Source organism: Elephas maximus, chromosome 1 (genome assembly GCF_024166365.1).
Source record: "Elephas maximus indicus isolate mEleMax1 chromosome 1, mEleMax1 primary haplotype, whole genome shotgun sequence".
NCBI lineage: Eukaryota > Metazoa > Chordata > Mammalia > Proboscidea > Elephantidae > Elephas > Elephas maximus.
This window is the reverse complement of record NC_064819.1, coordinates 206300886-206327355: the sequence shown is the minus strand read 5'-3', so window position 1 is coordinate 206327355 and position 26470 is coordinate 206300886. Positions and strand designations below refer to the sequence as shown.

The window sequence follows — 26470 nt, the reverse complement described above, 5'->3', positions numbered from 1 at the left end:
TGTTGTTTGCCTTCGAGTCAATTTGGACTCATAGCAGCCCTGTAGGACAGAGTAGAGCTGCCCCATAGAGTTTCCTAGGCTGTAATGCTTATGGGAGCAGATCACCAGGTCTTTTCTCCTGTGGAGTAGCGGGTGGGTTCAAATAGCCAACCTTTTCAAGCCACCTACCCTTCAGTTAATAGCTGAACGCTTAACCATTGCTCCACCAATGCTCCTTTACTTCCCTATAGGAAGTTATTCCCATCTGTAACACCAGGCTTGGTTTTGTGTCTTGCTTGGCGTACAATCTGAGAAGCTTAGAACCTTTTTGTAATTGTGCCATGTGTACTTTTTCCATGGCCACTTCCCAGAGAAGGCTGCTGCTTCAGGATGAGTCCCAGAAGGAAGAGGACGAGTTGCAGAACTGAGCCTTCTCTGGGATCGCCTTTTAGTTCTGTCAAATTTTGCTTCATATATTTTGAAGCCAGATTAATAAGTACATTTAGAATTTTTAAGTTCTCATGTTGAATTTACCCTTTTATCATTATGAAATGGCCCTCATTATCTCTTACAATACTTTGTGCCTTAAAGTCAATATGTCTGGTATTAATATATAGTCACAACAGATTTCTTTTGGTTAGTATTTGTGTGATATAGAATCATGGATTCTTTTACTTTCATACTATCTGTGTCCTTGTATTTAAAGTGTGTCACTTGTAAACACATAGTTGAATCTTTTTTTTTGTTGCTAAATAGGTCATTTACATTAAATGTGGAAACTGATAATTGAGGTTATATATATAATCTTGGTATTTGTTTTCTATTTCTCTCGTATGCTCTTTGTTACTTTTTTTCCTGCATCCTGCCTTATTTTAACTAATGTAGTATTTTTTGTTTTTCTTTTTTCTCCTTGATCAGCTCTTTAGTAATATTAAAAAAAATTTTTATTGTGCTTTAACTGCAAGTTTACAAATCAAGTCAGCCTCTCATAGACAAATTTATACACACCTTGCTATATACCCCTAATTGCTCGCCGTCTAATGAGACAGCACACTTCTTCCCTCCACTCTCTATTTTCATGTCCATTCAGCCAGCTTCTGACCCCCTCTGCTCTCTAATCTCCCTTCCAGACAGGAGATGCCAACATAGTCTCATTTTACTACTTGATCCAAGAAGCTCATTCTTCACCAGTATCATTTTCTATCCCATAGTCCAGTCCAATCCCTGTCAGAAGAGTTGGCTTTGGTAATGGTTCCTGCCTTGGGCTAACAGAAGGTCTGGGGACCATGACCTCTGGGGTCCTTCTAGACTCAGACCATTAAGTCTGGTCTTTTTATGAGAATTTGAGGTCTGCATCCCACTGCTCTCTCAGGGGTTCTCTGTTGTGTTCCCTGTCAGGGCAGTCGTCGGTTGTAGCCAGGCACCATCTAGTTCTTCTGGTCTCAGGTTGATGTAGTCTCTGGTTTATGTGGCCCTTTCTGTCTCTTGGGCTCATAATTACCTTGTGTCTTTGGGGTTCTTCTTTAGTAATATTTTTATATAATTCTTTCAGAAGTACCTTAGCGATTACAATCCGCATCTTTAATTTTTACAGTCTTCCTTATTAAATTTTCACTTTACTCCTTCCTGAACAAAGGAAGAAACTTCAGCAGCTTAAATATTCGATACCTTTTAAGTAGAATATTGTTTTATCTAGTCCTGTATTTACCTTCTGATGCTCTTTCTTTCTGTCGTTCAGTGCTTCTAACTGAACTTTTTCTTTTAGCCTAAGGAAGTACTTTTAATATTTTTTTGTAGTGTGGTCTGCTGGCAACAAATTATTCCAGTTTCTTGCTTTACCTTTTTCCCCTTCTTTTGTCACTCTGTAGATGTCTTTCCATTGACTTCTGGCTTTCATAGTTTGTGTTGCAAAGTCAACTTTCAGGTTTATTTCTCCTTTGAAAGTAACCTGTCTTTTTTTCTCTGGCTGATTTAAAATTTTTCCTCTTTGGTTTCTGCATTTAGACTGTGGTTACTGTAGTTTTACTTAAATAATGTGTACCTTTATGTTTGTTTGTCAGCTACGCCCTCCCCTGCAAGGTATTTTCACAAGTGCTGCTATGCCAATTTTTTTTTTTTTACATGTTGTAGCTGTGAAAAAGTTAGTGTAATGTGCTTACAAAAATACCTTGCTTGGGAGTGGGGGGAGAGGGGAGGGAGTGATGGCAAACAAACGTAGACAGCACATGTTATTTGCTTAAAAATATTTTATTTTATCCTGCCTGAGGTTTGCTAAGCTGTTTGAATCTGTGGCTTGATGCTTTTCATCAGTTTGAGAACATTTTTGGTCATTATGTCTTCAAATATTTCTTGTGTTCCGTTTTCTCTTCTTTTTTTTATTTTTTTTTTCTGAAACTACAATAATACAGATGTTAAATCATTTAACTATGTCCCACATATCTCTAATGCTTTATTGTGTGTATGAGTTTTTTTTTTTTTTTTTTTGGATGTTCTTGCTGTTATTTTTTCTTTTTACTCTCTCTGCTTTAGTTGGGATACTTTCTTTTTGTCTGTTTTTGAGTTCACCAAACCTGTCTTCTGCTAGGTCTACTATGCTGTTAAACCCTTACATTGAGTTCTTATTTTCAAATATTGCATAGTTTAGTTCTATAATATTTGATTATCATTTTTTAAGATTCCAACTGTTGAAATTGTTTGTCTTTTCATCAATTTTGTTTACATTTTTTCTGTTTTCTTTACCACATTTATAATGATTTTAAAAAATTCCTTGTCTACAGACTTCAACATCTGAACATCTGTGGGTCAGCCCCTATTGTCAGTGTTTGCTCAGTGTTTGCTCTTGTTTATCAGTCACGTTTTCCAGGCTCTTTGCTTGCTTCATATTTCTTTACTGTATGCCAGATTATATATTTTGTATTTAAGAATCATTGGGACTGAAGAAGTTATTTCCTCTCACAGAAGGCTCTCCCTTTCCTTTCTTAGCCAGATAGACTAAAGAATTGATTACCTCAACAAATGGAATTGATTTGGGTTGAGTCTGGGTTTTAGTTTAGTCTACCTCTTTTTGGCTGTGGCCATCCTGGGATTTTGATTGAAAGTCTTATAGTTCTCTGTCTCCTTACCCCGTAAGTACTGTGGGGAATTGATATTATCTTTATCCTTTGGAGTTTGAATTTAGCTCTTTAGTCTCCTATATCATACAGCTCCAAAATTTGGAAAAATTCTGAAGGGGAAGAACTGTTGTATATTTGTTGCAGGCTCTTCCCCTAGTGGGACTTCACTCCTAAGCACTGACAGTCTTCAGGAGATTTCACTCTGCCACCCCAGCGCAGTTCACCCCAGCCTCCTATAAAGTATTCAGCAAATGCCCTATGGGGAAAACTGGCTACATATTTGGGGCTCTTCCAGTTTCATGCTCTCATGACAACCCATGCAATTATCAAGAAATCCACTAGTTTCTCTCTTTTTTTTTTCCCATGGAGTTTCAAATAAGGCACAGTTTCTTTGCATATACCACACCCAAATCTAATCTTATATCCAGAATCAGCAAATACCATTATGGACGCCAACAGCAATTCAGAAGGGCTCTTACCTCTCTGGAGTTTTATTTCAAGGATTTTTTTTTTTTTTTTTGGTGCTTCTATAGATCTCCAATATCTATAAAAATAAGCTTTTAAAATGTATTTTTCCCCCCTAGTTGTTGTAGAAGGAGTGATGGCTTCTAAGTAGACTATTATATCCTACTTGGAAACAGAAGTTTTTTCTCTGACATTGAATATTATTCTACAGTAGAAGTGACAACATAACTTTCCAACATGTGGAATATATTTTATTCCATATCATACTTTATAATGTTGTTGGAAATTGAGAGTAATTTTTCATCTTATAATAAATATCCTTGTGGCTAAATTTCTGACTGCATATTTAATGCCTTTTTTAGATAAAATTCATAGTGTAATTGCTGTGTCAAGGAGTATGCAGTTTTTTTTTTTTTAATTTGACAATTTTGTGGATATTGGCAAATTTCTAGCAAGAAATACAGTGTTAATTGACTTTTACAGCATGTGAGAAATCCCAGTTCCTGTGGGAGGTATATTAATAATATATGACAGGCTTTTCTTTATTTTGTAATACACCTACATGGTATTTTAATCCCCAGAAAATGTTAATAAGATTTTTTCTTCAGTACCCAACTTACTGTCATGGAGTGATGTGTGCCCTAGAAAAATATGAATTATTAATTTTTATTGGTATTTAACTTTTGGTTAAATTTACTGAAATATATATTGCTTATGGTAACAGAGAAACAAAGAGTAAGAGTAATAAGCAAGCTCAACTTTTCATTTTGGTTGGTTTTGGCACACTGGAGGTATGTAATCAATATTTATTGATTGATTGGGGCATGTCTTGCTTACCTGCATTTTTCTTTTTATATCCTTACGAGAGATAGTCCGTTCTTTGGTTTCAGGGAAAATGAAAGAATTTACTTGCTGAAAAATGTTGCACATCTTGATTTGAATGACCCTTTGAGATAGAACAGAAGGTGTACAAATTCTTTTTTTTTTCTTAAGCTCTTTTTTATTGGAACCCTGTGCTTGCCTCTGAACAAAGACTTTGAGACTTATATGAGCCTATCTAAGAATTATTAATCATATCTTTCTTCGATATGACTAGCTTTGAATATCTGTATTCTGGGTACATTTTCCATTTTAGTGTTGGGAAATATCTGAGTATCTGGAGAGATAAAAATGCTTTTAATTACCTCCAGTGATGCAGTTGGAAGAATTCTTTCCTGAATTCACAGGTGTGTAGTTAAAAGAGCTAACAACTTAAGATTAATACTTATTTGATTTTTTGTTTTTGTTTCCATTCGGAGATATTGTTCCACTTAAAGTTAAGATCTTTAAAAAGGGATCGTGATCCTCAACATTCCAAAAAATTCAGTTTTTCTATTCTTTTGAAGTTTAACTTGTTTTAAATTATGGAATATTTCAAGTCAAAGTCAGGAATATAATATACATTAATGCGCATACCACCACTTTTACTATTTCTGTTTTCACAGTTAAGATTTAAGCAGGAATGCCTTGTCTTGAAATTGCAATACACTTTTGTATATAAGTAGTTTTTGGGGGTAATCACATGAACATTGATTAGATATTTAGTTCTTATAATTTCTTCAGTATTTTTTTTTAAAATAAAGATTTAATATTTTATGTGTTTACCTCAGGCATTTCTGTTAATCACTAGGGTGTTTCTTTTAATTTTCTTCTTCTCCATGCTCCCAAATGAAAGACTATTGAAGGACTCTGTGCTTATTTTAATGATGTTCCTTAACACAGATACTAGGAAATGTTACCTTGAAAACACAGTGGGTATACAAACACTGAAGTCTTTTCAAATGTTGAAATGTTTTCAAAGTTTGATATTCAGTTTCGTGCATATTTAGAAAAGGGTTCTTATTCTCTTCTAGCCAAAATTAGCATGCACAATCACAATCTCTGTTTTTCTTAATTCCTTACTGTAATTGACCTTATTTATTTTGTTCTATACCACTCTTATGGAACTGATCCTTTCAGTATGTTACCTAGATGATCCTCCTCAATGTTTTGTATAAGGCTTAAAAAAAACCAAAAAATTTCATTTAATATGTGCAGTGTTCTCATTTTTTAGTTTCTACTGCTAAAAAAAAAAAAAAAAAAAAATTTTTTTTTTTTTTACTGCTTATACTTGGGTACACATACACACACATACACTTTCACATATTTCTGGTAGATTGTTAAGGAGAGATTTAAAAAAGGCTAGGACTAGTTGGGTGAGGGTGAAATTAAATGGGGGAACGAAATGGAACAGGGGGTGAGAATATGCAGTTACTTAAGCATTAAATCTTAAATAGCACACTAGATTCTGGGGTGAAGGCCAGTGGAATATTTTTACTTGCTCAGGCATTGGAGTTATGTAAACAGAAGCTATTGCACACCCAGGATTTCATGATTGAGAAAGTAAACTTGTACATTTGTTTTTTATAGGTTCAAGAAAGCATTTGAATCTGAGCCAACACTACAGTCAGGAATTAATTATGCGGTCCTCCTCCTGGCAACTGGGCAACAGTTTGAATCTTCCTTTGAGCTCCGGAAAGTTGGTAATTATAGCTTGTTATTTTACATGGAAATCCAGACATGGAACCCAATTTTGTGTAAAGGAAAATAACCAGATTTGACTTCCTGGAAAAAAAAAAAAAGTTTACTATATCTACTTGTTTAATATTTCCTACTTTTTGGCACACAAGCCTGACATTAGGATGCAATTCAGTTTTTAATGTATTTTACGGGTTTCTAAAAGCTCCCTGGTTAATATTTATTGTTCCAACTTAAAGTAAGCAGTATTAAAGGCACAGGCTCTGCATTAAGCCTCCAACTCCCAAATAAGGTTAGTGTTTTAGGGAATATCAGGAACATTTCCTATTGTAAATTACTGTGCTTTCCTGGTGTTTTTTTGTTTTTGTTTTTTAAATCTTCTATTTCCTCTTTGTGTTTCTCATGCACATCTTCCCCTGCACCTTCCATTAGTGTTGGAGGTGGTGGCTCTCAAAGCCCCAGCACAGCAAATGGCAGTCTTGGTAGTGACTGGTCTCTGAGGAGACCAGGTTGCAGCCATGGATAGAATGCAGTTCTGTCTTTTTTATCTGTAAGACATCTCATCTGCTGACTCTTTTTTGGAGTTTAAGAGATTAGAACATCTTAATGAACACATTTTGTGTGGGTTTCTTCGTTTTGACTTGGATAACTTTTTTTTTTAAGATTTAAAAAACTAAAATACTGCCTACAGCAATCAGAGTTTGTTCTCTTGAGTATCTAACCACTCGTTTTTAGAGAGAGTTTCCAACCCTTGTAGAGGTAATTTCTACAGACAGAGAAGTATTCAGCCATGTTTTTCATAGGGTGGAAGGAAAAAACATTGATCTCAGAGAAGCTATGAATTGTAGAAGGATTTTTTTCCTTTATGACTTTTAAGTGGAGAATGCTTTGTTTAGTTTTCCTTAAAAAAAAAAAAAAAAAAACCTAAACTTTTTTTACATTACTTGGGTAGGCTTATAAAGTATCCATATGTAATAAACAAAAACCAAACGCAGTGCCGTTGAGTCGATTCCGACTCATAGCAACCCCATAGGACAGAGTAGAACTGCCCCACAGAGTTTCCAAGGAGCGCCTGGCGGATTTGAACTGCCGACCCTTTGGTTAGCAGTCGTAGCACTTAACCAGTATGCCACCAGGGTTTCCATCCATATGTAATATTATGGAAAATCTTTGAAGGTTAATAATGTTTAATCGAATATTGTTATTGTTAGGTGCCCTTGAGTTGACTTCAACTCATAGTGGCCCCAATGTAATAGAGTAGAACTGCCCCATAGGGTTTTCTAGGCTGTAATTTTTATGGAAACAGATTGCCAGGTCTTTTCTCCTGCATAGCTGCTGGGTGATTTGAACTGCCAATCTTTCCATTAGCAGCCAAGCACCGTTGAGTCACAGGGCTCCTTAATTGAGTATTAAGCACTTTTTTAAAGGCCCAGAGTAAAAGAATGATAAAATACTTGTCACTGCTGTACTGCAGGGACATTCAAGGTACAAAATTCTGTTTGAAAGTTTTTTTTCAGTTGTAAAGTGAAGTCAGAGAAAAGACATTGCAACTTGTGCTTTTCAGAAATTGTGATTATAATAAAATTTTGCCTCCAAGTTTAATTAAAAAAAATGTATACTAGCCAAAACTTTTATTATGTCAGCGGTCTAAAAATAATTTTTATTGCTCTATTCTTGGAAACCCTGGTGGTGTAGTGGTTAAGTGCTACAGCTGCTAACCAAAGGGTTGGCAGTTCAAATCCGCCAGGTGCTCCTTGGAAACTCTATGGGGCAGTTCTACTTTGTCCTGTAGGGTCGCTATAAGTCGGAATCGAACCGACGGCACTAGGTTTGGTTTGGTTTGGTTTTTTTATTCTTGAACATGAAGTTAAGTTTTGTTGCCACTTCCAAATCACCACAATAACTGACATTGATTTGCGTATCTAGATAGAGCAATAACATAGTGGTTGGAAAGTACACTTTCTCTAAGTTCTCATTTTAAAAGCTAAACATGGATTTTGAGGGTCCGCAGTTAGAGATTTGAGGAAATATGATGAATATAACTTTGTAAAGAAAATATATCTTTAATTTTTTCCAGGAAGAACTCATTCATAATATAAGCTGAATTAGCATTTAAAAACAGAGAAAGTTGAGTTTAAAAATCATGAAATTACAAAGCATACACAGACTTAAAGTATGACTGGACAATTAATTTTCAACTAAGTTTTAAGCTTCTAAAATGCTATCATAAATACTCTAAATTTTATGTCCTTCTGTAATGAAAAGATAATTAATACTAACTAATTTAGGTTCTGCTCAATCATAAATAGTGCTAACCAACAAAGATTGACCTAAAGTTAATTTTTATGTGGTAAGATAGAAGGAAATGAATTTTCAAGGAAAAATAAACTGGCTGAATTAAATTAATAGTGTCATATAAGAATGATATGAACAGTATAGACTAAGTAACAAGACTAAGAATATATTTGGCATACTTTAATGATATATGGTTGTATTATTTTTTTAATTGCTATAATCATATTTTTCATTTATTTGGCTTCTCCCATTGCTCCTATTGGCCCTCTGCAAACATACACATTAGTCAGAATTACTGAGTTCTTATAATAATCAGACTTTTCTTTATGAAATCCCTTCATAAATAGATTTTGATTTATTTTGAAAGAGTAAACATTTAAAAATTAAGATGGCCTTAAGAGGATTACTAAATCCAAAGCTTTCTAAATATATTATCTAAAGTATCTCTAATGTAACAAGTGCCTCTTCCCTGGACTGTTGGCATTTGTTGCTTCAAGACTTAATTCTAGTTCTGTGTTTGCTTCCTGGATCTGTGCTCTACTGTCCCAGTCTTTTGAACAATTAATGAAGGTTTAGAACTAGGATTTTAAAGCACTGAACCACATCTTAGATCTTCTTCCTGTTTTCAGGTTCACAAGCCTTAAAACTTCACATTGTCACATTGTCTGTAGAGTTATTTGACTATGAGACTTTTTTAAAAAATAATTTTTATTGTGCTTTAAGTGAGAGTTTACAAATCAAGTCAGTCTCTCACACAAAAACTTATATTCACCTTGCTACATACTCCCAATATGAGACATTTTATGGTAGATAGAATTATAGGTTTGGGTCCTCAGTAATAATGATGGTAGTTATGAAAGAACAATGAGAAAAATCCACTATTTGAATTCCATCTTCAGGCACCATCAAAAAGTTATTGAATATGATACATTACATTCCTGAATATAAAAATCCATGAGTCTATATAGATCATAATGAAAAAAAAGAATCAAAAGAAAAACATATAGAGATCAGAGTTTAATAGTGGTTACCAGGGGTGGGCGGGAAGGGGGATGGGGAAATTGTTTAGAAAGCACTGGTTTTTGTTTACGGAGATGGAAAATCTGGCAGAGGAGATTGGTGATGGTTGTACAATGCGATTGAAGTAACTGATCTCACTGAATTGTATACATGAAAAATAATTTAAAAAGAAATCTATCTCCAACCACAAAACAACTCATTTGTTGCCTGTGGAGGTGACTGTCTTCCCAGAACATTGGAGGTTATAGGGAAAGAATTAAGCACGTTCCCTTCCACTTTAGGATGAACTATAGTTCATCCCAGTTGATGAGGTAAAGCTCTTCTTAGAGTATGTTGTAATTATTCTTAGCTGTTGTCAAGTCGATTCCGACTTACGGTGACCTCATGTGCGCCGAGTTGAACTGCTTCATATGGTTTTCAAGGTTGTGGCCTTTCAGAAATAGATCGCCAGGTCTGTCTTCAAGGTATGTCTAGGTTGTTTGAGAACTGCCACCCTTTTGGCTAGGAGTTGAGAGCTTAACTGTTTGTGCTCCCTAGGAAAACCTTTTTAAGAGTATGCTACCTGCTGTTTGTACTTTTCAAGAGAGTTCATTCTTCAAAAGAATGCCAGCTAATAAAGTAAATGATAAAGCTGATATGATAGTAATATTAAAATAATTGATTCTGACAATCATCATCAATTAAAGCTAAAATCATTAAGTTAAAATGTTTATTTTAAAAAAAATTGCGTATTTACATGGTACCGAAGTGTCACTCCACAGATTGTTAGTCACAAAGGGACAAATATACCTTTATAATGGAGGGATCCGACTGTCAGTGATCTAACTTAGTACCACTGATAGTGGAGTGCCAGACATTGCCTTCTGACTTAATGAATATGAAATACATAGCGTCTCCTGTGAAATATTCTTACCGAGAATGTTTAACCTGAATCTGATTTGCTATATAGATCTAATATCCAATTAATAGGAATCCCAGGGTATAGAGAAATAAGTCAAATAACACCATGTGGAACCCATCAGAGAAATCTAGAAAGTAAGGACATTCTATAAGTCAGCCCTCTGGTCTCTTCAGAAACTCAATGTCATGAAGAAAAGTGTGGGTAGATTGGTTAGATTAAAAGAGATTTAGAGACATAAAAACCAAATGCAATGAGTGATTCTTTACTCCGTTCTGGATTGGACAACAGCTCTAGGAGATTTGAGAACAATTAGGAAATTTGAATCAGGACTGGATATTAGATACTATTAGGGAATTATTATAGGTTCAATAATGGAATGAGGCATTGATGGTTCAGTGGTAGAATTCTTGCCTTCCCTGTGGGAGAACCGGGTTCAATTCCCGGCCAGTGCACATATGCAGCCACTGCCCCGCTGTCACTGGTAGACTGCTTGTTGCTATGATGCTGAAGAAGTTTCAGCAGATCTTCCAGACTAGGATGGACTAGGAAGAAAGGCCAGGTGATCTGCTTCTTGAAAATTAACCAATGAAAAGTCTATAGAGCACAACAGTCTGATGCACAACTGATTATGGGGATGGCGGAGGACTAGGCAGCCTTTCGTCCTGTTGTGCATGGGGTCACCAATAATGGAATAGGATATGTAGGAGAATAGCCTTATATGCTACAGTGCGTAAGGGTGAAATGTCATCACGTTTGTAATTTATTTTAAAATGGTTCAGCAAAAATATTCAGGAAGATGAAGCAATAGAAAAATGTTAACAGTTGTTGAACATATGATAATTCATTGTAGTATTCTTTCTCCTTTTATGTACGTTTGGAATTCTTCATAGTGAGAAGTTAAAAAGAAAAGAATCTAACCTCCACCACTTACAAGGTGTTAGACATCGATTGTTAAGCCTCTCTGGGCTTTGTTTTCCTCACTGCAAAGGGAGATAATCTCTAACTCATTGAGTTGTTGTGTGGATTAGAAGAGTTAACATTTCTAATATCTCATGCACAGTGGTCGGCATGCAGTACGTGTTAAGTTAAGGCCCTGTCTCCTGACTTTCTTCACTAAAACAGCCTTGAATCTAGTAACTGCTTCAGGGTAACAAAGCTATGTTTGAAATTAAACTATTAAAAACATTCAATACTTAGAAGTCACCCAATTCTAATTAGATCATTGTCAAAATTTAAATGGGTTCAACAATGAGTCAACAGACAATTGAATCAAAGAAATGGTAGTTAATACAGCAATGATGTATTATTTATTGCTTATAAATTTAGCCAAAGATTTGTTAAGCACAAAGAAGTGTTGAGCTGTTAATGACTTGGTAAGCCAGCCAGTTACTGTCGAGCCAACCCCAGCTCATGGCAACCCTACGTGTGTCGGAGTAGAACTGTACCCCATAGAGTTTTCAGTGGCTGATTTTTTTCAGAAGTAGATCTCCAGGGCTTTCTTCCAAGGCACCTCTGGGTGGACTCCAGCCACCAGCCAGCTGGTTATCAGCCAAGTGCATTTACTGTTTGTATCACCAGGGACTTGAAGGACTTGGTAGACAGGTATACTTGTCTATCAGAGGTAGTACTTTAACAATTTGACTCTTTGGAACAAGACCCTTGAAAATGTTCATAGCCTTGACCCAAGTGTAAAGCTGCTTTTGAGATGGTATCCTATGGAAATAATCCTGAATATTTTTTTTATAGAACATATTTTAGGTACTAAAATGTTTATTCCTGTGTTTCTTTCAATAGAGAGAAAGAGAACTCCAAAATATTAAGAATTAGAGCATTTCTTAACTCCATACTTAAAAGATCAATAACTTCATGTACAGTCAACTTTCATACATCATCTATAAAGACCATAAAAACTAATTCACAAAAGAAATACAAACATATGAAAAGATAGTCAATTTCAGTGGTTAAAAAGGGCAATAAATTATTTTTTTCCTTCATCACATTGGCACAATCATACCCCAAATTGAGAGGGCTGTGGGCAAGAGGTTATTGTTAGATGCCACTAGTGAGAGAGGAAATTGGTGCAGCATTTCTTGAGGGCAGTTTGGCAAAATGTATCAGTACACGATGGGAACATTACAGTACAAATTGCATTACAATTGTATTACATTTATACATTACACATTACTATAATTAACATGTTACAATACAAAATGTATCAGCACAAATGGGCACATTTTTTGTCCAAAGCAAGTTTACTTCTAGGTCTTCCAGGTGCCTCTGAGTGAAGTCCCTGGAACACGTGGGTGGTGTAAACAGGTAATGTGCTCTGCTGCTAACTGAAAATTGGTGGTACAGTTGCACACAGAGGTACCTTGGGAGAAAGGCCTGGTGATCCACTTTCAAAAATCAGCCATTGAAAACTCTATAGGGCAAGCTCATGAGTCAGAATTGACTTGATGGGAACACAGTTAATTTCTGAATATATTGGCACTGGGTTTTTGGGTATATATATATATACACATATATACACACACGGACAGATTCTAGAATGATGTACATCAAAAGGACAGTGGCAGCCATCATTGGCTTTTCAAATTACTGAGTAATTTTCAGTTTCTTCTATGTCCCTTTCTGATTAGCCTGACTATATATATCTATAGGGTCACTATGAGTCAGAATCGACTCGACGGCAGTGGGTTTGGTTTATATATATCTATATATATTTACATATCAGTGGTTAAGAGCTCAGCTGCTAACCATAAAGTCTGCAGTTCAAATTCACCAGCCACTCCTTGGAGACCCTATGGGGCAGTTCAGCTCTGTCCTGTAGGGTTGCTATGAGTCAGAATTGACTTGGCAGCACAGGTTCGGTTTTTTGATTATACATATATACGTAGAGATATATATATGTATTTATTTTATTGTTAAGTACTGTTTAATCAGTTCTGACTCACAGCAACTGTATGTACAACAGAGTGAAACATTGTCCAGTCCTGCACCATTCTCATAATCGTTGTTATGTTTGAGTCCATTGTTAGCATATATATATATATATATATATATATATATAAAGCTTAAGCCACTTTTATGATTAGAAAATTAACAAAGTTATTTTAATCTGAAAGGAGAAATGAAGGCTTAATTTTGCTTTTTAACAAAACGTCAGCTCTGTCTGCCAACTACGTGTTTGTAACATTGTACTTCCTGCTCACTCATCTTTTAGGTGTGAAACTAAGCAGCCTTCTTGGTAAAAAGGGAAACCTGGAAAAACTCCAGAGCTACTGGGAAGTTGGATTTTTTCTGGGGGCCAGTGTCCTGGCCAATGACCACATGAGAGTCATTCAAGCGTCGGAAAAGCTTTTTAAACTAAAGACACCAGCATGGTAAATATTTTACTATGTTATGTATTTATACAACAATTACTTTTCATAAACGGCTCCTATCACTTGTTCCTAAATTATATTTATTGAACTGAAAATTAGGATATTTTATTTACTTACAGAATTAAATGCAGAATCTAGAGGAAAATGAGATGTTTAAAGAAAATGTGTTGATTATAGGTTCTGATAACTTTGAACATCATTTATTCATTGTAGCCCTTGCTATGTAAATAATATGATAGTAATAACCACTGCAAAACAATGCCTTCAGTTTTCATTGTCTTAATGTTTATGGAATGTTAACTTCTATGTTTTTGATTTACAAAGCGCTTGCACATTCATTCCTCATTGCTCCTCATTTTTCCTAACTTTGTCCTTCAAGGCACCATCAGTCTTACTAAGTTTACGAATATTTGTAGAATATGTAAGCTGAGTGACTTCAGAGCAAAGTAAGGATTTCTTACGAACAGCCTATTTAGGAAAGCTTCCTTAAGGAAGCAGATTGTAAAACAAATTCGTTAACCACATCCTTGAATAGAATATAGGCATTATTTTAAAAGTCGCATTTTAAGTAGATGTATAACTCTAGTTCAAGTTACTTATGGTCTCTATGCCTCAGTTTCCTCATCTAGGAAACAGGGGTAAAAATGGCCTACCTTACAGAATTTTGGTGAGATTTAAATGAGATGATGTGGTAAAGTACATGGTATGTAATAAACAGTGAATAAATATTTGGTAACTCTGAATGCGTAATTATTATCGCCAGATTTAAGTTACATTTAGAGAAGGATAATGGGATACATGGGAAAAGCTTTGAAATTTGGCGGTTAAATGTTTTATGTCTTTTAATTCTTAGGTACCTCAAGTCTATTGTAGAGACAATTTTGATATACAAGCATTTTGCAAAACTGACTACAGAACAGCCTGTGGCCAAGCAGGAACTCGTGGACTTCTGGATGGATTTCCTGGTCGAGGCCACAAAGACAGATGTTACTGTAGTTAGGTTTCCTGTGAGTACACTTCATTTAATGCTAAGTCAATTTCTAATTTTGTTTCTTTTATTTAAGAAACATCTTGTACCCTGATTGTAATAGTACTAGTGTGCTGATTTTCATGTCTTAGGATGATAGTCATCTGGTTAATGTATTTGTTTTCTGCAAATTGGCATGTATTGGCTAACTTTTTAAAAATAACTTCTCAAAACAGTTTCTCTTTGCCGTGAAATGTGTATGGTTTCTTTTGATAGATGATAAAGTGTGCTTCCCAGGCTTCTCAGCAAGCCAAGATGTCTCTTCAGACCAGACAGATGGATGTTTTTAATCAATAATGCAATTTTGATGATATATACCAATATCTCATCAATCTCATCACCATTATTGTAGTGGGAATTATCAGGCCCACCTGCATTTTCTTTGTGTCCACCACTCATTACCTGTGTGGGTCAGAGTTATATGTGGTACCCCTGGTTACTTTTACAGTGCTTTTAGACCATGAGAAATGATGACTCATAGGTTCTGGTCTGCAGTTCGTTTTGGTTGGTCTTTAGTGGACATTGGCACAGTGGTTAAGAGGTCTGTTGCTAACCAAAAGCATGGCAGTTCGAATCCACCAGCTGCTCCTTGGAAACCATATGAGGCAGTTCTACTCTGTCCTATAGGGTTTCTGTGAGCTGAAATTGACTTGACAGCAATGGGTTTCTTTTTTTTTAAGTGGACATTAAATATATATATATATGTATTTAAATGCACAATAGACAGAAATGGACATATATTTTAATTTTTATTTTGATGAAATGTGTATAACAGAACATTTGCCATTTCAACCATTTTTATGTGGCAATTCAGTGACGTTAATTATATTCACCATGTTGTGCTACAGTCATCACTGTGTTTCCAAGCTTTTTCATCACCCTTAACAGAAACTCAGTACCCCTTAAGCAGTACCCCTATTTCCCCTCTCCCTCCTGCCCCTGGTAACCACTAATAGACTTTGGTCTCTTTGCATTAGTCTGTTCTAGAAATTTCATGTAAGTGGAATGATAGAGTGATAGAGTGTTTCTCCATTTTTGTGTCTGACTTATTTCACTCAGCATATTTTCAAGGTTCATCCATGTCTTAGCCTGTATCAGAATATCATTTCTCTTTATGGTTAAATAACAATTCCATTGTATCTACATACTGCATTTAATTTATCCATTCATCTGTTGGTGAACACTTGGTTTCCACCTTTTGTTTATTGTGAATGAAGTTACAATGTATATGTTTTAACATATTGCCCATCTTCTCAGCTGGTGTCTACCCCATCCTGTTAGTTTTCAGAATACCATCAAATGCAGTATGGCTTTGGCATCCAATTTGAGAATTACTGGCAACTCATTATGTGCACAAATTTCTTTGCTCTCAAAGTGATGCCATGAATCTCTCTGTATGAGCACTCCGGTCTCAATACTCAGAGGTGGTGACAAGTTTCAATTATTGTAAAATCTTGTTTGCTAGTTCTTGTCGATAGGATCATCTGCTTCAATTAATTAAATCCATTACTGGCATTAACATGATTTCTTTTACTCCTGCTTTCAGATGAAACCTTAAGCTAAGCAGGCTCTTTAATTGAAAAGCCTTTCAAACTGAAACACTAGGTTATTTTCTAGCCCAGAGAATACATAGCCTGGGAAAATATCAATCCTAGAGTGAGCTGGCAGCTGACCTTTAGCTGGTACCCTAAGTGGTAGTATTGGGTGCAAAAGGAGAACACAGGGCTGAAGTACTTAATTGACTATTGACTAACTAGAAAATTAGCTATGAAAGGAAATTACTCATATTAGCTGTTCTGAGCTCATCAAATTAGTCTAATATGAATTAGTTTGTGACAATATAAGTAAATTAATGTAAAAATTAAAATGAGAAAATAATAAGAAAGAAGGTAGGTATAACTACCAGGTGGAAAGAGCCTTCCTTAGGCAAGAAAGGGACCTATAAGCCCAAAGGAAAATACTGAGTTTGTTAAAAAATCAAAACTTTTGTTCAGTTAAAAAAACAAAAACACCGTAAGCAGACCAAATGGAAAATTGTTAGACAAGAAGAAAATGCTACTCCAAAATGATTAATTTGACCAATATGCAAAAATCCCTACGAATTGATAAGACAAAGAAAAAAGACAAATCGATAAATCATACAAAAAGATGATTAACCTCACTGGGTAGTTAAGGAAATGCAAGTTAAAATGAGACAATGTTTTTTGTTTGTTTGCCCATTGGACTAGAAAAAATTAAAAAGTTCGCAACAGCTAGCAAAGGTATGGGGACATGAACATGTTTATAGATTACTGGTAGACATGGAATTGCTGAATTTGTTTTAGCAAATCATCTAAGGAAGAACATGATAGGATTGTACAGGGGATTGCCTTAGTCAACTAGTGCTGCTATAACAGAAATACCACAAGTGGGTGGCTTTAACAAAGAGAAATTTATTTCTTCACAGTAAAGTAGGCTAAAAGTCCAAATTCAGGGAGTCAGTTCTAGGGCAAGGCTTTCTCCCTCTGTCGGCCTTCTCATCAATCTTACCCTGGTCAAGGAGCTTCTCAGGTACAGGGACCCTGGGTCCAAAGGGCACGCTCTACTCCTGGTGCTGCTTTCTTGGTGGTATGAGGTCACCTCTCTGCTTGCTTCTACCTTTTGTATCTCAAGAGATTGCCTCAAAACACAATCCAATCCTGTAGGTTGAGTCCTGTGTCACTAACACAACTGCTACCTATCCTCCCACATTAACATCATAGAGGCAGGATTTACAACATGTAAGAAAAGCACACAATATGGGCATTCAGGGCCCAGCCCAATTGATACACACATTTTTGAGGGGATATAATTCAGTCCCTGACAAGGATCATGGGGGATTTCAACTTTGCAACATTTCATTTAAAAAAAAAAGTTTTAAAGCAGACATGACAGTGTAGCAATATTTTGTGTGTGGTAGGCATAGATGTTTGTTATATTATCTTATATCCTCAAATTTAAGGTATTCTGGTGGTCAGTGGTTAAGGACTCAGCTGCTAACGAAAAGGTTGGCGGTTTGAACCCACCAACTGCTCTGAGGGAGAAAGATGTGGCAGTCTGCTTCTGTAAAGATTACAACCTTGGGATTCTGTGGAGGCAGTTCTACTCTGTCCCCTGTAGGGTCATTATGAGTTGGAACTGACTCCATGGCAATGGGTTTTTTATTCTTAAAATTTAAAAAGAATACTATGAAAGTAATCTGTCAGTATCTAGTAAGGTTGAATGTGTATATGTTCAATCACCAGTTCTACTTATAGGAACAAATTTATCCTTCAGAAATAAAAACACTAATTTTCTATTGCTGCCTCAGTTGTAGAAGCAAAAATCAAGAAACAGTATATGTGGATAAGGAAATGATTCAGCAAATAACATAGTCAAGTTTAAAATATCACATACCTGTTGAGCAAATTGATTAAGACCTATGTGTTTCTTTTTCTGAATATAAATTTAGAATACAGAGAGCCTTTATTGTGTAGTAGACTCTGGAGCCAGTCTGCATGAGTTCTGTCCCACTTTGCCACTTACTAGCTATGTAACCTCAAGCAAGTTACTTAACCTTTCTGAGCTTTGGCTTCTTCATCTACAAAATGGGTAGTACCCAAGTCATAGGGTTATGATGCAGATTTAATGAATTAATATATTTAAAACCACTGGAATGGTATACCTGGAATGTAGTCAAAAGCTTGTTGCCGCTGAATCGATTCCAACTAATAGTGACCATGTAGGACATGGTAGAACTGCCCCATGGCGTTTCCAAGGAGTAGCTGGAGGGTTCGAACTGCCAACCTCTTAGTCAGCACGGTATAAATATCATTCTTATTATTTCTCCTTTTTTTCATTTAAAGAGGAATATTACGTACAATGTTCTATACCTTGCTTTTTTTTTTTTTAACTAAGCAATGTATCAAGGAGATTTTTCCAGTTATTACATGGACAGCTTATTCATTCTTTTTTTTTTTTTAAACAACAACTGCATAGTATTCTAATGTATCAATGTACCATAACTTATTTAACTTATTTTGTTAAGTAAATTTATATAATATATATAATCATAAAAATGGCATGGCAGTGGTGTCTGACCTCCTCTAACTTCACAAAGGGGAAGGAGAATCAAGACCAATAGCCCAAGGCTGACTGCTATGAGGTGGAGGTCAGACACGCCTCCCGTCTCCACCATCTTTACTGATTCTGACACCAATGGTCCCTCCCATGGCACTCTCTACTTCTCTACTGGGCTCAATAATTCATTGCAATGGCCACAACTTGGGTGTGATTACTAGAACCATGGCTACAAAGATCACACAAAAGTGATCCATCACACTAAAATAATAAACACAATTTATTGATGGATGTCTGCCATTGTTTTGTTATTATGAATAATGCTGCACTGAAATACCTCGTTCATATACCATTTTGCGCACATGCAAATACATCTGTAGGATAAATTCCCAGGAATGGAATTGATTGGTATTTCTGTATTGTCCTTCACAAGACTGACATTCTCACTGGCAACATAGTCTCTACAACAAAATATGTTTATCAGACTTATACTTTCACTCAGCTGATAGGTGGAAAATGGTATATCAGGGTCATTGTAATTAATATTTCTCTTATTATGTGTAAGGATGTACACATGATTAAGTTTGTATGTTTTAAAGACCACACCAATTAAAAAAGAGAATAAAGAGACTTGGACCTCCAGTGCTGACTATGATGAAGTACATGGCATTGAGTTTATCCTCTTGCTGTAAATAACTATAAAATCTGGACAAAAATAATTAAAATAACTGTGTGCCGGCATTAGACAGCAATCATTGCATGTCTGCAGTCTTTGAGAAGGGGAAGGGACTTGAGTTGAGCTTCACATTCGTTCATTTTCCCTAAGGTCATTTTTCTGGCTGAAGCATGGGAGAGCCCTGTAGTAGGGATCAGCATTCTACCCAGGCAGAGGAGGCAGAGGTCAGTGTTTGGGGCTCTAAGGCAGCAGGAATATGGAGGGAAGAGTATTGGAGAATCAGAGGATTTTGCCTGGATGTTTCTCTTGCATCTTAGGCCAACTCCTGGATTGTGTTAGCAAGGGGTAAGATTGTAGGAGGCCTGGCAGAGAGTAGCTCTTGGGAGGCTGAAAGGTGAACAGAGATTCCAGAGCTTGAACGATGCAGGGATAAGATGTTGGACTTTCAGCCTAGCTATAGTAAAGAGAATTGGGTGAACACCCCAAGCATTTAGTTGAGACACAGAAAGCCCAAGTCCTAGAATAAGGGCAAAACTAAAATCTTAACCAAGCCTAAATAAAACTAGACCTCCACAGGATCAAGTGATGCACTGGTAATTTAACTATTAGCCAGAAAAAAAAAACCCTCAATATTCTGGGTTGGTATAATCCATAGCCTCTATAATGTGTCATTCACATGACCAGTTATCAAAGATTACTAGGTATTCTAAGAAGTAGGAAAAAAGTGACTGGTAATGAAGAGCTAAGATAGCCAGTAGAGGCAGACCCAGAGGTGAGCCACATATAGGAATTAGCATATAAGGACTTCATATAACTGATTAAGATGTTAGAGGAAAAGATAGATAAAATGGATGAAAAGGAGTATTTAAACTGAAAAACTGTTTATGAATAAAATCAAATAAAAAATAAGGAGAATTCACATAAAATGCAAATTCTGGACTATTGAAAAATTGAAGGGATGGCAGTTTGTCTACTGAGCCAAGCAGCAAAGATGTCGTTTTAGATGTTAATTACAGTTCTGTACATCTCTCTTCACTCATTTACGTTTCCTACCAAACACACCCACTGTAACCATTGGGATTTGTCACGCTGGATGCACAGCATGGAGAAAGAAAGGCCTCTAGTACTGGTGGTGCTGTATTAGCTACTCTTAACTCATCCTGTCCCGAAGTAACATCTCCTTGTGGCTCACACTTAAAAAGGCTGCAGCAGGCCTTGACTGGAGTGATGACATCTTAACTTTGAAGTGGATCTGACTAAAAACCAGGATGACTGATACTAGAAAATATTGACTAGTTTGATTGTTTCTGGAAATCCTGGTGGTGTAGTGGTTAAGTGCTACGGCTGCTAACCACAAGGTTGGCAGTTCAAATCCACCAGGTGCTTCCTGGAAACTCTGTGGGGCAGTTCTACTCTGTCCTATAGGCTTGCTATAAGTCGGAATGGACTCGATGGCAATGGGTTTGGTTTTGGTTTTGGTTTTGTTTCCATTTATCTCCCTACCATATCCTTTCTCATTCCTTCTAGAAGTAACCATGCACCTGGGCAAAAGGAAGCAGATAAAAGTTGATTTGCGAAATGATTTGAGTGATTCGATCATTTATTATTATTATTTCCTCACCTTTCTCCTCTGTGTATTTTCTTTACTTCCTACATTGAAAAGTTACGAGTGTATCAGGCCATCACTTAATATGAGGAGAGAGGAAGAGGAGGAGCGTGGTGCTTTTGAGGACTGTAGAGTCTTCTACTCACTGTAGAAACTTAGACGTGAAACGCTAGGTAGTATCTACTCTTTATATAGGCCTTGCTATCTTTCTTCCTGCTTCAGACACAGGAAGTTAGCAGTTAATTGTTATACTGACTGGTGTAAAAGACTAGAAATTAAAAGCAAGAAAGTATGTATACTCCTCAATGAGCTGTATCTAGCTTTATGGTCAGATTTTTTTTGTCAGATTACCTCCTTTTCCTTTTCTTCCCCCCCGCCCCCACCCCCCCCGCCCCAGCCTTTGTGTGATCTCTATAGTGCTTGGTAGAAACCCTTCATGCTTGTCATTTCAAGCATAGATCAAAGGGCTCAAAAAGCTTTATACAATTATAACTGCGACTTTGTTTTTATTCCCTGTCTCCAGATAGGAACATATAGTTCAGATTTTATCTATTAGAAGTATTCATGGTGAGAATAAAGACGTATTTTAAGAAGATAGGAGATAATCTGGAGCTTTCCTTTTCTAATGTAAAATAATATACCCTCATAATTAGGGAAAAACATATATTCTTATTTGTCCTTGTAGAGACTTGGGTGATATTTTGGGAAACCCACGTTTTATGCCATGTTATACGTTTTTAATTTCACAAACACCGGGATACTTCAATTGGAGAGTACTATTTCTGCTAAGTTTAGATAGAAAATTGATTTTCATTATTAATCAATACCACTTGATTCTCTATTGAGTGGGATTTCGGCCTTGATTTGCCTGATAAGTGAGTATGCTCCTGGAGCAAATATGTTTTCTTGTGGATTCTTACTGTGTGTTTATTTGTGGTATATCCTATCTTGTTTTTATAGCTAGAGGCTGGCCAAAAAGGCTTCGAACCCTTACAGTTTTATGTGCTTGAAGTAAAGAAAATTTTGTTTTTCTAGTCCCCTTTCTCTTGTTCTCTGTGCCTTAGCTTAAGTAAATTTACTGCAGTGATAAATTTAGAGTAAAATAAATACATTGGGTTTGTGGTTTATGACCAAGAATCAATTTTCTAACCCAGATTCTTGTGCCTTCTTGCTCAAGCAGCACTTTTAGGTTATCATGTATTGTGTGGCTCTAACTCCTTGCTGTCTGAGTCTCCTGAAGGTCTTTTTCTCCACTTTATTTGGAAAACTTACTTGATTCAAGATTAGTTCTAAAAGGTAATTTTCTTGAGTTTTAAGTAGTGAAGTGGAAAGAACTGTTCCCATTTCTGTGATGGCTAAATATTGGCTTTTCTTTCCTTTATTTTTAGCATTTCTGCTGAAGTCTGCATAGCAAATTTGGCCTAGTTAGGTGCCTTTAACCATTTGTAGAGTTAGATAATAATTGTAGCATCTTTTAAATCAGGGCATGTGTGGTTATTTGCCCCTAATATGAGATGTTAGTAATAATATGTTATGCAGTCTTTTCATGAAGATTCGCAACTTCTCATATACCCCTCATCCAAAACCAAACCAAACCTGGTGCTGTCAAGTCAGTTCCTACTCATAGCAACCCTACAGGACAGAGTGGAACTGCCCCATAGGGTTTCCAAGGAGTGGGTAGTAGAGAAATGCTGACCTTTTGGTTAGCAGCTGTAGCTCTTGACCATTGTGCAACCACGGCTTGAAAAGAAAATTTTGTAGTCCATATATTGGTTTGGCTGTCTCCAGAGACTCTATCAAGGATATCTTTTTAAAAGTTTATTTTTTTATCATGTAAAACGTAATCTGTTTCTATAAATGTAAATGTGTCAGAGAAAGGCAGACACATGACACGTTTCATACATATCCAAAATAGGCATACGTTTTATTTCTCTTTTTCTCTTGTACTGCTGAGTATATCATTACTGAAAATGCCAGTTTCATTTTGGAGACAGTGCAAAAACACATTTACTACTTCCTAGCTATGTTCATTCCTTTGGTTTATTTATAAAGCTCTTACAATAATAGCCAAAGATCATTTCTAAATCCATTTACAGGGCTAGGAAAACCATACTGCTGTGTCCTTATGGTAACGTATGATAGCTGAAAAGTTAAATTAAGTCTGTGACATCCTATATATGGAGTCTTGTCTTTTCTGTGCACAGGATTATTTGTTTTACCATGTGTCTGCCTTTGTCTGAGACATTAATATTTATAGAAACAGATTATGTTTTACATGATTAAAAAAATAAACTTTTAAAAAGGTATCCTTGGTAGATTCTCTAGGGACAGCCAAACCAATATATGGACTACAAAATTTTTCTTTCAATTTCTTTATAGTAAAAGGTGTTGCATTACTGGACTTTATGATAATTGTATAATACCATAAAATGGTTGAAGGCGCATAGGAATGCCAACAATCAGAAGTTAAAATGGTTTTACTCCAGCACTGGATGCAGAACTTCATCAGTTGATCTCCTTTGTCAGTGCTCTTGTTGTAGAAGTTGTAGGTAGGTGGTTTAAATCTTATGTCACTAGTATTAGTTTATTTTCCTTATGTTTTCAAGGTATTAATATTAGAACCAACCAAGATCTACCAACCTTCTTATTTGTCTATCAACAACGAAGTCGAGGAAAAGACAATATCGATTTGGCATGTGCTTCCTGATGACAAGGTAAATTACATAATTATTAAGACAGGAGAGTTAGTGATGGAGGCCTTTACACCCTCCTAGCATTTATATATTCTAGTACATATCTACGTGCATTAAGAAAAAATAGCTTAACTGTGTATTTATTTTGGCATAAATATATTCTGTAATATAAATATAAAATTTGTTAAATTTGGGTTATGAATTTCACTTATTTAATAAAATATAATTGAGCTAGTTTGATTTTTATTATAGATAGCATAACCATCCAAAGTGTACTCATAATTGGAATATTTCTCTGATGTTTTATAAATTCATGTTATAAATTATACACTGAAGAATTACTATATAAAATATAAAATTTTTAAAACTGTGTGTCTTAATTCTGAGAAGCCTGTCAGAAAAATACTGCTTCTAGCCTTACACTGGTACTGTTATAAACCTCCCCCCCTCCACAAAAAAAAAATTCATTATATCTATCTGTTTGGTTATCTAAGTAGCTGCTAAATCTCAGATTAGTCACTGACTGAATGTGCTGTGTACAAAATGAGGTGGGACGTGCCACCACTTGTTTTCAGAAGGATCCCAAACACTTTTATTTTCCACCCATAGGATGCATTTGGATAAAACCTTTCCACTTCTGTACTTCATCAGTTCTAGTGCATGTACAGGGAACCTTGGTGGTGCAGTGGCTAAGTGCTCAGCTGTTAACCAGAAGGTTGGTGGTTCAAACACACCAGCTGCTCAGAATATGCCAGCTCCTCTACAGGAGAAAGATGTGGCAGTCTGCTTCCATAAAAATTACAGCCTTGAAAACTCTCTGGGGCAGCTCTGCCCAGTCCTATAGGGTCCCTATGAGTTAGAGTTGACTTGATGGCAACAGGTTAATGTATGTAAAAATCAATCTACTATTTTGTAAAAAAAATAGAATCTATTGAAGACTATGAGGTAGATTTCGTACTGGGAATGCATAGTTTTCTCCATGCTATTATGTAATTTCATGTTACCGACTGGAGTCAGCTGGCGTCATGGCTGTTGATGAAATGCAGAGTTGCAAGACTTAAACACAACCACCTTTAGAGAAGACTTCCTGAAGGAAGTGAGACTTGGAGTTTGACTCTGGATAGGGCTGGAAGAGAAAGGGGAAAGGGAAGACAATCCAGATTAGAAGAGTAAGGCAGAATTCCAACAAAGGCACTGAAATGAAAATGAGAATGGGATGTTCAGGGGCCTTGGGGAACCTTGCTTGATGATCAGGGGAAATGTGTTGAATGTGGTGAGAAAGGTGGTTGGCTAGGTGGGATGATGTAAAGCTATAGAAGGCTGCGTGAGCTAAGAAGAATTGAGACATGTATAAATAAATGACCACTGAAGTTTCTTAAAAGCCCGGGACTGGCATGAAGGGAGAATAGAGCAGTAGTCAAGAAGACAGAATTATCTATTGTCAAGCTGCATAGGTGGGAGGGGTGACCTTATCTCTTACTTGCTTTGTGACCCGGGTAATCCACTTAAACTCCCCATGTCTGCATTTCCTCTCATTTAAAATGAGAATAATAGTACCCGATAGAGGTGTTGTGAGGGTTAAATGAAATCATATAAATCATTTAGCACAGTGCCTGCTCAATAAAGGGTTGCTATTAAAACCCTGGTGGCGTAGTGGTTAAGTGCTACAGCTGCTAACCAAGAGGTTGGCAGTTCGAATCTGCCAGGCGCTCCTTGGAAACTCTATCGGGCAGTTCTACTCTGTCCTATAGGGTCACTGTGAGTCGGAATCGACTTCATGGCAGTGGGTTTGGTTTTGGTGGGTATTAAGGCTATAAAATGTATCTGGCTTTGATATTGGACTTCCAAAGTCTTGGACTCTGGAGGGCCACAGAGAAGACTGTTAGGGGAACCTAGCGAAAAATGAATGACTTAATCACTAATGAGGAAGAAGAATTAAAAGGGAGGAATGAGTGAGTGTAAAATGACTTGAATTGTGATTACACTGATAGCCTTGGAAGGGGAGTTAGAAGGAAAACCTGAGTTGTGAGGAGTCATATGGAGTTTCTTCTTGGACTTGTTTAGTTGGAATTGACGGAATGACTCCAAGTAGAATGGTCCAGAGAAAAAATTTAGAATAATCTATATAATTATCTATGTATCTGTAATCGACAAATTAAAAAAAAAATACATAAAACCAAAACCCGTTGCCATGGAGTCAATTCCCACTCTTAGCGACCATATAGGACAGATTAGAACTGCTATGTAGGGTTTCCAGGGTGTGGCTGGTAGAGTCGAACTGCCGACCTTTTTTTTGGTTAGCAGCTGAGCTCTTAACCATCGTACCACTGGGGCTCTAAAAAGTACATAGTATGTGGAATAATTTGGAAAAGGATAGTGGAAATAGTTGTACAACATAATGATTGTGATCAATGTCACTGAATTTTTCATGTAAAAATTGTTGAATTTACCAATGTTTTGTTTTACCACAATAAAAACAAAACAAAAACAAAAAAGTACATAGTGTTTTATTTATACTTTTAAAAAGTATATGCATCTGTGTTCTCACAAGCTGAAAAGTAGCAGCCATCTACTTGAAACCACAAAAACTAAGAGAAGTAGGAGGCATGAACATTATTATCTGGGAGAGAAGTTTTTCTGATTAGAAAGAACTAGTCATCCAAGGACACTTGGCAACTA

The 26470-nt window shown here is 36.2% G+C and overlaps 1 protein-coding gene across 1 annotated transcript in view; it reads left to right on the top strand.

Moving 5' to 3' along the window:
* Window positions 1–26470, top strand: part of MAP3K5 (mitogen-activated protein kinase kinase kinase 5) — a 234752-nt gene that overhangs the window by 124196 nt on the left and 84086 nt on the right. Inside the window, exons 8-11 of the mRNA XM_049901808.1 lie at window positions 6006–6118; window positions 13553–13712; window positions 14566–14719; window positions 23705–23812. Coding sequence (XP_049757765.1) covers window positions 6006–6118; window positions 13553–13712; window positions 14566–14719; window positions 23705–23812 — 535 coding nt within the window. The remainder of the gene's footprint in view (window positions 1–6005; window positions 6119–13552; window positions 13713–14565; window positions 14720–23704; window positions 23813–26470) is intronic.